The sequence below is a fragment of the Rhinolophus sinicus genome, chromosome 18, assembly GCF_057876585.1.
Source record: "Rhinolophus sinicus isolate RSI-liver-muscle chromosome 18, RSI-T2T, whole genome shotgun sequence".
NCBI lineage: Eukaryota > Metazoa > Chordata > Mammalia > Chiroptera > Rhinolophidae > Rhinolophus > Rhinolophus sinicus.
The window spans coordinates 27,049,730-27,065,880 of NC_142518.1; the positions used below are offsets into that span (position 1 = coordinate 27,049,730).

Here is a 16,151-nt window from a genome sequence, read left to right on the forward strand (position 1 = left end):
TCAGAGACAGGGAGATCAGTTAGGTGTTGTAGCCATACAGGTGAGAAGTGATGAGAGCATGAAGTCAGGCGGTGATGCTGGGGACGGGAAGGAGGAGAGTACAAAGGTACTGAGAATTTAGAAATGCTCTGACTTGGCTACCAAGTGGACATGGGTATTAAGGAAAAGGAAGAAGGCTTGAATCACTCCTGATTTTCGACTCTAAGAGGTAGGTGACTGAAAGTACAATTCATAGTTGATGGAACGTAGAGAGAGCAGGTTTAGGTGAGTATGCTGTTTTTGAGGAGTAGCCCAGGAATGATAATAGTAGGCAGTTGGAAATGTATGTGAAATCTATATTCATATAAAGAAAAAAATGGATGTTGAAACTTTAGTTGCTTTAACATTTCACTCTCCCAGACTGCCCCATATACATTCATGTACCTGTTCAATGGATCATAGGCTCTTCTTGGTTGTTCCACAGAGCTACTCTGCAAAGTGCCACAATTCTGCCTTAGTCTTCTTAGCTCATGTCTCCCCTCTAGGCCACTGCATCATATTTTCACATGCTTTCTCTGCCTCCAAGCCTTTCTACTCATACTTATTGCAGGGCGAGGTCTCCCTAAAGCAGGGGTGTCCAAACTTTTTTCAACGTTTTTTACCAAGGGCCATATGCGGTAAAATACACAAACAGCTGGGCCACTCACTTGAGGTGAAGTACGTATTGCCTCACCTGGTTTATTTAAGTAAACTAAATATATTTTTGGGATTTGCTGTGGGCCAATTAAAAATGGATTGCAGGCTGTAGTTGGCCCGCGGGCCACAGTTTGGACACTCCTGCCCTAAAGCATAGATCTTATCACATGTCCCTTCTGCTTGAAATGCTTTGCTGGTTCCCTATTCCAATAGCAGTGCTGCTCAGAGGCCTGCTGCAGACACAGTCTAGGAGGTACATAGGTTGATCTTAATAATTATTAACCATTTGCAATAAAGTTTATATTTAAAATGCCCTGAAAATATATCTTATTATAAATATTTGAACACATATGTGCCCTTCGTTGACAATTTAGACTTTGTTTTTCACATAATGGCTTTGGGATTATTTGATAGAGTGACCTATGGGAGAGGAAAGGTTGAGATCCACTTGAGTTTGACTTCACCTTGTCTTTCCAGGCACTCTCCCATTACAGGCTCCATCGGCTCTCTCTACTGCACCCACATTCTGTTCTGCGTTTCCTCCCAGTAGTGCTGGGCTTCCCTTCTAGATGGTTCCTCCTCTTCTGTCCCTGCTGCCTGAGATCCTGCCTTCTTTTATAAATTAGCTTCAACGTCCCAGGCCCTATGAGTCAGGCAGCCCATCCCCACCTCCGTGCAGTTGGTTGAAATTATTTTCTTAATCTTTTGTCCTTTAGGACAATGTGTAAGTTTTATTACAGTGCTAAGCAATATCCACCTTGTATTAAAAAAGGGTCGTGTACCCGTTTGTCTCCGCTAGCACACTGCGAGTTCCATGAGGTCAAGGGCTGCGTTTGTAGTTTTTGTTTTCTACTAAAATTGTCCAATATAGAGCTGTGTACATTATAGGCACTCAAGAAATATTTATTGAAGCTATCTCGGATTATTGCTTTTTACAAACTATGTTTACATATACTCCAAATATATTTATGAATATTGATTTATTCATCCATCTTTTTTGTTATGTTTTCTATGTTCTAGACATATCCATTCTAGGTGAATATTCTTTGCTGTATAATATGTATATCCATTCCCACACCACCAACAATGCTTGTATTAATATAAACTTAATGGGTTTTGTTTGTATGTTTAATGGATTTTACATTATACATCAAGGTGAATGAAATTGAGTAGAATGAACGAGGGTGGAATGAGTTATTGAAGTTCATTTCAGACAGAGGTAATTGAAATTATTGTCATTCCTTGGAGTAATTAGAAAACTCTAGGGAGGAAAAAGGATTTTTTAAAATTGTTCACATGAGGACACAGGTTCTACTCTAACATCTGATCTTTCAGGAACTTTTAGAAGTTCATTTAAATGGCTATAATTTTTGAACCTGAAGTTTGCATTACTACTTGACAATGGTTTATGTGTCTCCACCCACTGCTTTAATATCTGGAGGGATTCTATTTTGTGAAAAAGTTTCCTGGTATAAAATTGTGTTTCTATTCTTTCTGGACTCTTTTAAGGCATCACAGGAGGTCTGGGTCTTCCCTGCTCCATTTTCACTGAAGAGAGTGTCTCCCAACTTTCTCAGAACTAGGATTCAGTCAATTACTTGACCTTGACTTTTATTCCTTTCCTTATTCATTCGAATAGGACTGTGATATGCTTCTTGAACTTTGGAGATTTCCAAACGTGGGTTTACTATCTATTTTGCTGATTGTATGTTTGTTCCATGTTTGGATATCAGTTTTGCTGATTAAAATCTTGTTATTAAGAGTGATATTTTAACCCAGCAACCGTACGCAGCCCTGCACAGATATTTCAGCCCTGCGTTTTGATAGTTATGAACATATTGATGAGGTTTCTCAATGTTTCATTTCCACGTTTAATAATGATATTATAGATTTGTATCTGTCTCTCTCTGTTTTTTTTCCTTTTACATGTACTTTTTCTTGTCTTACAGGGCAATTCACAGACCCTGCATTTCCTGATATATATTATTTCGAGTTAGAGAAAAAGGAATCTCTGGAATGTGGCATTTCATTTTCTCCTAAAGAAGTAAGTTCAACTTTCTGTTACTGATATTACTGGAGAGTAGTGGAGTTACAGATAAATCCTAACCAAGAAGTTATCAAAGATCACCTAAGCTCTTTTTGTAGTGGGTCTTTTTCTCACTTTTGAGCATGCCTGGGTATACCATTTATTTAGTTCAGTAAAATGATTGCTAGAGGTGTCTGGCTCATGCTTGCAGAGTGTCTCAAGAGGTGCACAGGGCACACACAAAGAACTGATAGCCTTGTCGTCCCATTTATACTCTCTAGAAAATTTAAGATGTGACATGTTATAAAGGAGAGGGAAGTTGAGGCTAACCCACAAATCCCTTATATTTGAGCCAGAATGTTCTTTCTATTTATATTTGAGGGTAGTATACTTAATGCTCTTGGAATCACTACCTGATGTTACTGTAGATGTGCTGTGAAGATTTAAGTGGGGTTACTATGATACCAGTTTGATAGTGTCCCTTGATATTTAGTGATTTCAAAACCACCACAACAATAATAAACAAATGGAATTAAAGAAAACACCTTTCCTGGAATGTGCCCAGGCAAAAGGGCAAAATTTCAAGGGTAATCTCTGGTATGGTTTGGCTTCAGAGGTTCTGCCACAGAAGTGATGAGAGCGCTTCTCTCTACCCATGTTGCCACATGCTCCCATATGAGAATCGAACTTCTATATGGCAATTACAGTATGACTCTTATGTCAAAACACTTTTTGTATTCCAACATAACTAGCACGATGACTTGTGCCCAATAGGTGTAGAACAGAATGAACTAAGTGAAAATAATAACACAATAAGAAAGGGTATTCAATGCTAAGTGCTATCTTTAATAATTCATTTTTAATAATGTTAATTAAACTACATAGTTTACCGATATTCAAATCTTGTTTAAGAAAAATGATAGCACTTATTTAGTGAAGTTTGAGGACATGTTTACATTTAAGAAAATGCTAAGGATTAATTTTGCCTTCTTAAGGGATAATGCATTATTATGATATGTTTTGTGGGGTTTGTGCATGCAAGGTTTGACAGTGAAGTTCACAAACTTGTTGCAACGATGTTGCTGACCTTTTTTGATATCAGAAGGATTATTCATTATGAAGTTGTACCAACTGGACAGTTAACCAAGTTTACTATTTGGAAGTGCTGAAAAGGGTGTGTGAAAGTTAGACAACCTGAACTTTTCGCCAACAATTCATGGCTCTTGCATCACAACAATGCACCAGCTCACACAGCACTGTCTATGAGGAAGTTTTTAGCTAGTAAACGAATAACTGTATTGGAACACCCTCCCTGCTCACCTGATTTGGCCCCCAATGACTTCTTTCTTTACCCGAAGATAAAGGAAATATTGAAAGGAAGACATTTTGATGACATTCAGGAGATCAAAGGTAATATGACAAAAGCTCTGATGGCCATTCCAGAAAAAGAGTTCCAAAATTGCTTTGAAGGGTGGACTAGGCACTGGCTTCAGTGCATAGCTTCCCATGGGGAGTACTTTGAAGGTGACTGTAGTGACATTCAGCAATGAGGTATGCAGCACTTTTTCTAGGATGAGTTCGTGAACTTAATTGTCTGACCTTGTATGTGATTCACATGGAATGATATTGTCTACAGAGTTCACTCTTATGTCTGTTCTGGTTTTAGACAAGTGTAGTGGATGAGGTAGCCAAGGTTACTTTTCTGACATTAAAGAAAATGAGAATTCTTTTATACACAACATTAACTGTACTCAGATGTATACTATACTATATTCAATTTCCATAGGTTTGGTGTAAAGTAATTATTCTTCTGGATTAATGAACAGTGATATTTAGAAAGATTATCAAGAAGAGAGAGAACGTCTTTGCTTTTTTTTGAAAATCACCTTTGGAATATTTTTCTTTGGTCTAATTTAGACTATCAGATAATATCAGAATACAAATATTTAGATTTTCCTTTTATCTTTTCATCGAAGGATTTTGAATTGCATGAAATATTGTCAAGGCTTTAACAATTGTTTGTTGAATAATGCAATCTCTAATTTGTCTTATTCAGACAAAAAGTGTAATTATTTGAAGAGATTCAGAGGATGTTTATCTTTTTAATTTTTAGAGTATTCTAATGTCTTTCAAAACCTATTCAACTCTCACATATTCTACCAGTGGCAGGTATTGTCAGCATAAACTTACATTGTAGTCTTGCATATCAGTGGTATTCTCTACCTGATTGTTCAAGTTTATTGCCAAGATTAAATGGGAATTTTAGAAAAGCAGAAAGAAAATGCAAACATTAAATAAATTATAGTACTTAACAGTGACCTCTAGTTATATTTTGAGGTATTTGTTTTTCTCCCTTCTCTTTATACCTGTATTTCTACACATATAATTATAATGAAATACTACTTTATGAACTACTTTTAGCCTGCAATTTTTTAACTGAGTATATCAATTAAAGTATTATGAATTGCTTTTTGTGTCATTAAGCATTCTAAATAGTTTCATTATTTAGGGATGATATATTGTATTCTTTTATGGATATACTGTTGTAGTTAAGTAATCCTTCTTATTGTATCCTTAAAATTTGTTTTCATTTTGTAAGAAATATCCTAGTAGATAAAAGTTTGCTTTCACATTGTCTATTTTTCTTATATTCCTACAAGTGGAATAGTTGGGTTATACTCTCTGCACATTTTAGGCTATTGATAGGTATTGCCAAATTGCTCTCCAAAAAGTCTATGCCAGTTATATTATCTGCTAGTAACAGTGCAAAATTTTGCTAATTGTGTTCTTTCTTTGTACAACTAGGTTACATCAAATATATACATATATACATATATATATATATATATATATATATATATATATATATATGTGTGTGTGTGTGTATATATATACACACACATATATATATATATACACACACACACACACATATATATACACACACACATATATATACATATATATGCATCTATAATGTTCAGACAATCGGATAGGTGGAAGATGCATTTTAAATTGCATTTCTCTGATTCTTCTTGCATAACAAACCACATACAACAGTAATGATTTATTTGCTAATAATTGGGCCCAGTTGGCACTAAAATTCTTTTAACTCTGGTGGGATAAGTAACCTCTATTCTTTTATTTTAAAGAAGTTATTGGTCATTCTTCTCTTTTATTTTTCCTGATAAACTTTGGAATTGTTTTCTCAAGTTTATTGCTAGAAGTTCTGTGGGGATTTTGATTTGTGTTGCATTAAATTAAAAAAAATTAAAGTGATTTCTATATAAAATTGAACTTCCTATTCAGAAATAAGATATGCCTTTTATTTTATGAAAGTATTTTGTGCTCAAAAAATTTTTGAAATGTTTTGAAGTGATATTTCTATGCTGTTTTGTTTGGGTTTTATGTATTTTTATGTTCTATATATAGAACATAAAGATATATGTTATATAAAGAACATATATATATATATAAGTTCTATATATTTCTTTATGATATATATATATATATATTTAAAGATTTTATTGGGGAAGGGAACAGAACTTTATTGGGGAACAGTGTGTACTTCCAGGCGTTTTTTTCCAAGTCAAGTTGTTGTCCTTTCAATCTTAGTTGTGGAGGGTGCCGTTCAGCTTCAAGTTGTTGTCCTTTCAGTCTTAGTTGTGGAGGGCACAGCTCAGCTCCAGGTCCAGTTGCCGTTGCTAGTTGCAGGTGGGACAGCCCACCATCCCTTGCGGAACTCGAGGAATTGAACTGGCAACCTTGTGGTTGAGAGCCCACTGGCCCATGTGGGAATCGAACCGGCAGCCTTCGGAGTCAGGAGCATGGAGCTCTAACCGCCTGAGCCACCGGGCCGGCCCTATGCTCTTATATGTTGAAAATAAATGATATTGATGAGGTGTAAAACTGTTACTTTAATTATCCTTCTGTTTATTTTAGATTTTTCAGGAATACTTTAATAGACTGCAAATATTGTTGTTTGTCTCTTCCATTTTAATAATTATAATTTTTACCAGTTTTTCTTACCATATTACATTGTTTAAAATTTTCAGAACAAGGTCAAATTATTTTCTTGGCTTATCTTATTCCTGAATTTCTGTGAAGCAATATAATGTTTAAGGCCTTGTTGGGATATACCTTTGTAATACTAATTTAATACAAATTTTAATCCAGAATGATGTAAATTTTAAAATCTGGTTAAATACCTATATGCCATCAATCATATTATTCAAAGGAGGAAAACAGTATGATATTTAGTTCAATATTACATTTGAAGCGTTAGTATATTTTTTGTATACATCAGGCAATTAATAAGTATTCAATGAATGAGTTAAGTTGCAATGAATAAACCTGCACATGTATTTCTGAGAACTTACTCTGTTTTCTTTTGGCTACTTAGAATTGTAATCGATGAGGAAAAGTTTATTTGCATTTTAATTATAAGTACTTATGTCCAAATTGCTACCAGAAAACTTGTATCTATTTATATTTCCGTCAGTAATCATCATTCAACAAATATTCATTTGGCATCTACTAAATATCTTGCATTATTCTTGACCCTGGAGTTACAGTAGAAAGGTTACATCTTAGTGTGGCACCATGCTGTCTTTTCTTCACATCTTCTTCATACTGGGTACTATTGTTTGACAATATAAAAGACACATATGACAAAAGTCCAATATATCTATTTCATCACTTGTGTGCTTTTTGGTGTCATATTTAAGAACCTGTTACCTAACCCAAGTTGTAAAGATTTCTGTTTTCTTCTAAGAATTTTATAGTATTAACTCTTACATTAGGTCTGTGATCCATTTTGAGTTATTTTTTTGTATGGTATGAGGTAGGAGGCTACCTTTATTCTTTTGCATCCGATGTCCATTTGTCCCAGCACCATTTATTGGAAAGATTATTTTACCCTGTTAAATTCCCTTGGCACCCTTGTCTAAAATAAACATAGGTGTAACAGTTTATCTCTGGACTTTCAGTTCCATTGATCTATATGTCTGTCCTATTCCAATAATACAATGAATTGATTACTATAGCTTTTTGTAATTTTTGAAATTGGAAAATGTGAGTCCACCGATTTTATTCTCCTTCCATAATATTTTTGGCAAATTTGTGTCCCATGCGTTTCCATATGAATTTTGGGATCACATTGTCAATTACTGCAAAAAAATCCAGCTGGGATTTCGGTAAGAGTTATGAATAATATTTAGATCAATTTGGGGAGTAGAGCCATCTTAATGATATTAAATCTTCTAATCCATGAACATAGGATGTTTTTCCATTTATTTAGGGCTTCTTTAATTTCTTTCAGCAGTGTTTTATAGTTTTCAGCATAGAAATTTCCTATTTCTTCAGTAAATTTATGTATGAATAATTATGATATTGTAAATGGAATTGTTTTCTTAATTTCATTTTTAAATTGTTGATGTCAAGTATATAGAAAAACAGTTGATTTTAAATATTGAACTAGTATTCTGCAACCATGTTTAACTTATTCATTAGTTCTAATAGTTCATTACATTCCTTAAAATTTTCTATATACAAGAACATGCCATCTGCAAATAGACAAAGTTGTACTTATTCCTTTCCAGTCTGGATGCCTTTTAATTTTTTTACTGCCTCATTTATAGAACCTTTAGTACAATGTTGGATAGAAGTAGTGAGAGCAAATATCTTTATCCTTTTCCTGACATTAGCAGGAAAGTGTACATCTTTTACCTTTAAATATGATGTTGGGAATGTGGGTTGGTTATTTTTTTTGCTTTTGTATGTTTTTTTTTTTAGATTCCCTTTATTAAGTTGAGGAAGTTCCCTTCTTTGCCTAGTTTGTTGAGAATTTTGATCATGAAAAAATGTTAAGATTTTGTCATTTTTTTAAACATCCATTTTGATGATTACATGATTTCTCCTGTTATCCTATTAATATGGTGCATTATATTGATTGATTTTTATACTAAACCAATTTTGCATTCCTTGGATAAATCCCTCTTGATCATGGGATGTAATCCTTTTTATATATTGCTGGATTCATTTTTCTAGTATTTTGTGGAGGGGTTTTGCATCTATATTCATAAGGAATAGTGGTCTATGGTTTTCTTCAGCTATCTTTGTCTGATTTTGGTGTCACGGTAATACTGCCTTCTTAGAATGACTTTAGAAATGTTCTCTCCTTTTTTATTTTTGAAATAATTTGTGAAGGATTATATTCTTCTTTAAATAAGTGATATATTTCACCATTGAAGTCATCTTGTCCTGAGCTTTTCTTTGTCATACTTTTAAATTATTCTATCGATTTGCTTGTTATAGAGCTATTAAAATTTTTCATTTCTTTCTAAGTTATAATAACAATGCTTTAATTGATAATTATATAGTAATTAGAGTTTATAAAGTGCCCTCATATGCAATATCATTTATTTTCACATGAATCCAATATGACAAGCATTGAGACCTTAGATTTTCTTCACCCCTTTTCTAGTCATGGAAGCTGATGCACAATGAGTCTAAGTGACTTGTCAAGGCCAGCTGTTGGTGAGCTGTGGAACTTGGACAGTACAGTGTTATGTCCTCAGTCTCCTGACCCACTGGGCCTGCATGATGCCATGTTAGGAATCCAAACATGATGAAGAATAGTATATATTCCTTTACCCTATGGACACAACATTCTCATAGCAGTTTTTCAGGCTTATGACTTTCCTCCTAATCATTAGTATTCAAATCTGCAATTTCAGAAAGTTGCAGTGACCAAAATGTCACTGACCATGTTTATATAATCTGTGTTCTGTTCCATTTTCCATATCCACAGAAAGAAATTTGCAGTCAAAATGTTTCTTCTGTGATTAAGTTTATTTGTGGGATAATTTGTAGATGCTTAGGCCTTTAATTATATCTACCCGGGTATCTGTAGAAGCAAATAAAGTAAGAATCCATAATACAATGGAAAGAAAGAAAAGAAATTAATATTTTTCAGGATTTTGTAGACTATTGGGAAACATTATCTTGTATGAAATAGATGATACTCTGTTTTACCTCAAAAAATTAAATTCATGTCATTGGCAATAGTGTGATTATATTATTTGATATAAGGTATCTGCCATCCCAAGTTTTGAACATGAATAGCATTTCTGTGTCAGGTGAAATTATGGGCAGACTTTAAGAGAATCTGCATGTATTTTTCTCAGTAAAAATTTATACCATTCCGGAACAAAAGAAGAGTTTCCCTTATTTCTCATTCCTCTGTTCTTTTTTTGTCAGTATTGTCTGTTAGATTTCATACAGATTTCACATGAGTTTCCTCTGTCTTATGCCCCACTTTGGATAGAACCCATTGAATGTTTAGTTTCCTGTTTCTCATTCTGAAATGGCCTGGTATTCCTTTAGTATTTATATTTCCTCTCTTTTGGAACTTTCTTTCTTTTTGGAGTCAGTTCTCTTGCTTCCCTTGAGAAAAGTAAGGCCAGTTGTTCTGCCCCTCACCCCATCTGTGTCTTAATAATTTTCTCTAGTACTTCTTCCAGGCAAGTTTCCCTGTTTTTCTCTCTCTTTTTTAATTGAGATATATTCAACATATAACATTGTATTAATTTTAGGTGTACAACATAATGATTTAATATATGTACATAATGCAAAATGATCACCACACTAAGTATACCTAACATCCTATACCACACAATTACACATTTTTTTTTGTTGTGATGAGGACTTCTAAGATTTACTCTCTTGGGGTTGGGCCAGTGGCTCAGGCGGTTGGAGCTCCGTGCTCCTAACGCCAAAGCCTGCCGGTTCGATTCCCACATGGGCCAGTGCCAGATGGCTCAGTTGGTTGGACCGCGGGCTCTCAACCACAAAGTTGCCAGTTCGACTCCCGCAAGGGATGGTGGGCTGTCGCCCCCTGCAACTAGCAAGGACAACTGAGCTGAGCTGCACCCTCCACAACTAAGATTGAAAGGACAACAACTTGACTTGGAAAATGTCCTGGAAGTACACACTGTTCCCCAATAAAGTCCTGTTCCCCTTCTCCAAATAAAAAAAAAGAAAGATTTACTCTCTTAGCAACTTTAAAGTATACAATACCATATTTGTTAACTATTGTCACCATTCTGTACATTATATTCCCAGTAATTTACTTTTTTATCTTATGTATTATTACTTATTTATCTTATAACTGGAAGTTTGTACCTTTTGACCACCTTCAGCTACTTCACGGATGAAGATGATCAGATTTTCTTTTTCTTCTTGAGAAATTTTACTTAGATTATCTAATTTGTTTGCATAAAATTATTCATGGTGGTCTCTTTTATTATTTTTATTTCTGTTAGGTATATAATGTCCCCCCTATCATTTCTGATTTTAATGAGTCATCTCTTTTTTCATCCTTGTCAGTTTATCTAAGGGTTTGTCAATTTTGTTGATATTTTCAAAATTCAGCTTTTAATGTTGTTGATTTTTCTGTACTGTTTTCGATCCTTTCATTCATTTACACTTTGTCCTTTATTATTTACTTCCTTCTGCTTGCTTTGTGTTTAATGTGCTTTTTTATTCTTGTTTTTTAAGATGAGAGGTTGGGGTATTGAGTTGAGATCTTCCTTATTATTCTGTGTAGGTTTTACAGCTATACATTCGCTCTAAGGATTGCTTTATCCATATCCCCAAAGTTTTGGTATGTTGTGTTTTCATTTCCATTCATTAAAGTGTTTTGCAATTTCTTATGTAGTTTTTTTCTTTGACCCGTTGGTTATTTAGGCAGCGTTGTTTAATTTCCACCTATTTGTGAATTTTCCAAATTTCCTCCTGTTATTGATTTTAATATAATTTTGCTGTGATTGCAGAATATACTTCGTATTATTTAAATAATTTAAATTTATTGAGGCTTGTTTTATTATACTCTATGTAGGTTAGTTAGCTGTGTTGAGGTAAATGTAAAAGGAACAAATTAGAGAATTGAAAATTATTGGCATCTGGATTTGTGTGTGTGTGTGTGTGTGTGTGTGTGTGTATAAGACAGAGAGAGAAAGAGAGAGAGAGAATACAATGGTAGAGGGAAGGGAATGCTGCTTTTCAAAGTACCTGCATCTTACATGTACATAGAAGTATGCACACATGCAGACACTTTTCAATAAGGGGAAGAAAACTAATAAGTTTGTGCAGTAATTTAATCTATAGTAGTTTTTTAAGTATGTTAACTTCAAGTTATATCTTTTCTTTTCTTTTTATAATTTTTAATTTTATTTTATTTTCTTATTTTTATTTTTCCTTTTTTTTTTTTTTAGATTTTATTGGGGAAGGGGAACAGGACTTTATTGGGGAACAGTGTGTACTTCCAGGCCTTTTTTCCAAGTCAAGTTGTTGTCCTTTCAATCTCAGTTGTGGAGGGCGCAGCTCAGCTCCAGGTCCAGTTGCCGTTTTCTAGTTGCAGGGGGCACAGCCCACCATCCCTTGCGGGAGTTGAACCGGCAGCCTTGTGGTTGAGAGGACGTGCTCCAACCAACTGAGCCATCTGGGAGCTCAGTGGCAGCTCAGCTCAAGGTGCCGTGTTCAATCTTAGTTGCAGGGGGCGCTGCCCTCCATCCCTTGCGGGAGTCGAGGAATTGAACTGGCAACCTTGTGGTTGAGAGCCCAGTGGCCCATGTGGGAATTGAACCGGCAGCCTTCACAGTTAGGAGCATGGAGCTCTAACCCCCTGAGCCACCGGACTGGCCCTATATCTTTTCTTAATAAATCTATATTATGATTTTATATTTTTATACAATGGAAGTATATACTGTTTAATGTTATTGTTCATCCATTTAACTTAAGGGTCACTAAAAATTAGAAAAAATATGTCAATTTAAATCTGTGACTTTTTGGGAAGATTCATATGCAATTTGATGTTTTCATTTTTTTGAGTCCAATTTATTGTTGAACACTGTCAGCAATTGAAAACTTGTAAATCTGTTTCTTAATGTTTAGATTGTAGATTCTAAAAATTGATTATAAAATTAAAATATGTAATATATATTTATAGTTCTCTGGAGTGCTCCACATTGCTTAAGATTTTGAATCATTCTACATTTACTGGGGATTTTAAATGGAGATTTACTTACTGTATTGGAATGTAATTCAGTGCAACAATGAGAAGAACATAAAAAACCCTGAAGAGACAGCATGCCCTGTGAGATTTTGCTCCATAAATTTGTGCCAGTGAGACTGATTGATTTTCTGGTTTCCAGTCATTTTAAATGTCCTCCATTATATTTATAGTTATCCATAAGTTGTCTGTCTTTGTGTGTGTGTGTGTGTGTGTGTGTGTGTGTGTGTGTGTGTGTAGATGTAAATAGCCAGTGGGTGCTCCCCTGGTTGACCTGTGTAGCAGGAAAATGTGAAATCAGCAGTAAAGGACTTGATTTATTTCCAGTTGTAACCCTTCCCTTCCTGCTCCTGGTTTGGGTGCCATAAAAGTGCTGGTGGGCAATTGAGTTGTATTTGGTATCATGGCTGCACTGTTTGTTTACACTAAGTCACCCAAGCCCCTCCTTTCTTTGTGGGCCACTCACATGTCTTATGGGCCAGTATTTAGAATTATGCTAATGGGTACTTAAATATCTGGATATTTCAGTTAAACCTTACATTATTTAAAATTAAATAAAATTGAAAATGTATTTTCTTAGTCAAAATAACCACATTTCAAGTTCTCAGTAGCCACACATGGCTATTGGACAGTGCAGAACATTTCTGTCATCACAGAAAGTGTATTTGACAGCACGGATCTAGATCTTTTCCTATTTTTACCCTAACTCTTCCTGCTACAATGGCCTACGTTCTGCCCTGTGACCACAGGCTGGTTAATCTTCATGCCTCAGTTGCTCTCCTGCTCTTTGCAGCTCTCATCTCTCCTGCTCTATAGTTTCCCTAAAGCTCTGGCAAGTGAGGGAGAATTGTTCACTCTTTTCTTTTTCAGCCAACCTTTGCCTGCCCTTTAAGGATATGCAAGCTTTGGGTAAACATTTCACGGTGGTTATTCTGGATTTAGAATCTTTCTTTCAGGAAACCAGGAAAGATCCTTCGAGGATGAAAATAGAGGACATTTGAATGTCACCTGCCGCTTTTCTAGTCATAAGCATTTTTGTCTACCAACACTGGCCAGGGGACTGGAATCTTTTCTTTCTTTTTTTTTTAAATTTTTTTTTTTATTGGGGAATAGTGTGTTTCTCCAGGACCCATCAGCTCCAAGTCAAGTTATTGTCCTTCAATCTAGTTGTGGAGGGCGCAGCTCAGCTCCAAGTCCAGTTGCCATTTTCAATCTTTAGTTGCAGGGGGCGCAGTCCACCATCCCATGTGGGAATTGAACCACAACCTTGTTAAGAGCTCACACTCTGACCAACTGAGCCATCCGGCTGCCCCTGTAATCTTTTCTTCATCAGAATATCATTTTCCCACCTGAGGTATTCCTCTGTTTGAATGACAACATCTAGGAAAGTACTTAGAATGGCACACATCACAAAACTTTCAAAAGTTTTCCTCCTTCATTAGACACCTCAATGGTTTCACAATGATAGCACTCATCCTTTTTTTTTTTTCCCCCATGTAGCACTGAGTTTTTGTGTAAAAGATGTTTTATATCCTTACAGTTTTGTTGAGGGGATAAGACTTACATGGATAAAGAATTCACGGAATCCCTCAATTTTGCATTCTGAATAATTACGGGGCTACTTTGGGTACAAACACAAACTTATGTAAACTGTCTGAAGTTGTGAGTTAAGAGAAGGCAAGTCCAGTATGACTTCTCACATGCACACAATTGGCAGTTAGAGAAGGCAGGGATCGACTCTAAGCTCTGTGAGTTTAGCACGCAGTATTTTTTTTAAAAGCTTGTATGTTCCAGCAGGGGAAAGGCCTCATACTTCAAATAAAAGACAATCAAGGGCTGAGATCAGTACATTTAATTATCTTGGTAATTTCCAACATCATCATCATTAACAACAACATCGGACATTCTTGAATGAAGCCCACAGTCATGCTCTGTGTTAAACCTCTCTCATTACTCCAGTCTTCCCCTGGTATTATCACTGACTTTGGGACCCAGCCCTGGACCCGGTGACTGTCGGAAGTTAATCTGTCATGATCACAAGTCGCTTCTGTCGTTCCCAAAGTAGAGCCCTCTGTGAACAGATTCTCACCCCTATTGGCTCTGAGCTCCCTTGCACCTGGCTTTCTTTCCCTTGCCCTCTGTCCTCTAGAATCCCTACCCTTACATAAGTCCGTGATACTTTTTAGGGTTTCCTTTTCCTTCATGGTTTCTTCATACTGTGAACATGGCTTTCTCTAAGGCACTGCTGCTTATAGAAGCCTTTCCTGTGGGTCTGAGCATGGCTGTAGAGGTGATGCTTTCTGGAAGTCGTGCTCCCTGGGTTGATTTTTCTAGATGGTCTTTATCTGTTAAAAAATGGCTGCTGCTTTCAAGTTTCTGGTATGTGATTTTACCACTTCCTCTTACTCAGAGTAATAGTCTCTGGACATTGCTACCAGCCAGGCTCACTGTGTATCCTATACCTCACTCCTTTCATTTTCTGACTGATTTCAGTGTCCATATGGTGGTCCATCCAGAACCCTGGCCTCTCAGTTCCTTGTCTTCACATTTCCATTGACTTCCTCCTCCATTCCCCTCAGCTTCTTCCATTGGGAACCTGTCTTTATCCATCCCAGTCAGAGGAGGATGATGGTTTGGGAAACATACTTTTAGATACAGAGGGTGTCAAAAGCATGTATACACATTTTATGAAAGGAAAAAACTATTAAAATTGTAATACTCAGTATATACCGATAACGAAAGATGAATACGAGTCACATTTGACTTCTGCAATTACAAGAGGTGCTCAATGTGGTTACCATCAGTGTCCAGACACTTCTGATGACGGCGAACTACTGCTTGAGCAACATTGATCAAAGTGTCCACTTGTATACATTTTTTTGGCACTGCCAGTATTATTTGACTTTAAAATATGAGTCCATAGTATATATAGTCTTAAATAATAAAATAGTAGCCTAAAATTAATATGCATATTATTCAAATACATGATAGACAGTATTGATTTATGTTAATACTCAAAGAAAATAAACCTAGACAAACTAGAAGAGGTGAAATAGAAATGAGACTAAACATAACTAGTTACTGACGATTAATAATGAGAAATTCCAGGGGAAATAAGATAAAGCAAAGTTTTGTTTTTCTTTCAAGGACTGAAATATGAAGGCACGTAGTATATGTACTTGAAATACATCTTTATTCAATTTACTCCTTGACATCTGTGTCCTGGTGTCACTGCAGAAATAGATTACCATGGGAATGAGTGCTTGCTTTTATTTGTTAAAGTAAATGAAACATTCATGAAAATAAAACATGCCATGATATTTTTATGCTTCTATGTACAAAAGCAGTCTATGACAAGAGATGGAACTGGCAGTGGTA

General features: G+C 35.5%; 1 protein-coding gene across 1 annotated transcript in view; it reads left to right on the forward strand.

Moving 5' to 3' along the window:
- The window catches only part of CFAP47 (cilia and flagella associated protein 47), a 372,118-nt gene that overhangs the window by 67,700 nt on the left and 288,267 nt on the right, over positions 1-16,151 (forward strand). The window contains exon 21 of the mRNA XM_088794865.1: positions 2,625-2,719. Within this exon, the coding sequence (XP_088650991.1) occupies positions 2,625-2,719 (95 nt within the window). The remainder of the gene's footprint in view (positions 1-2,624; positions 2,720-16,151) is intronic.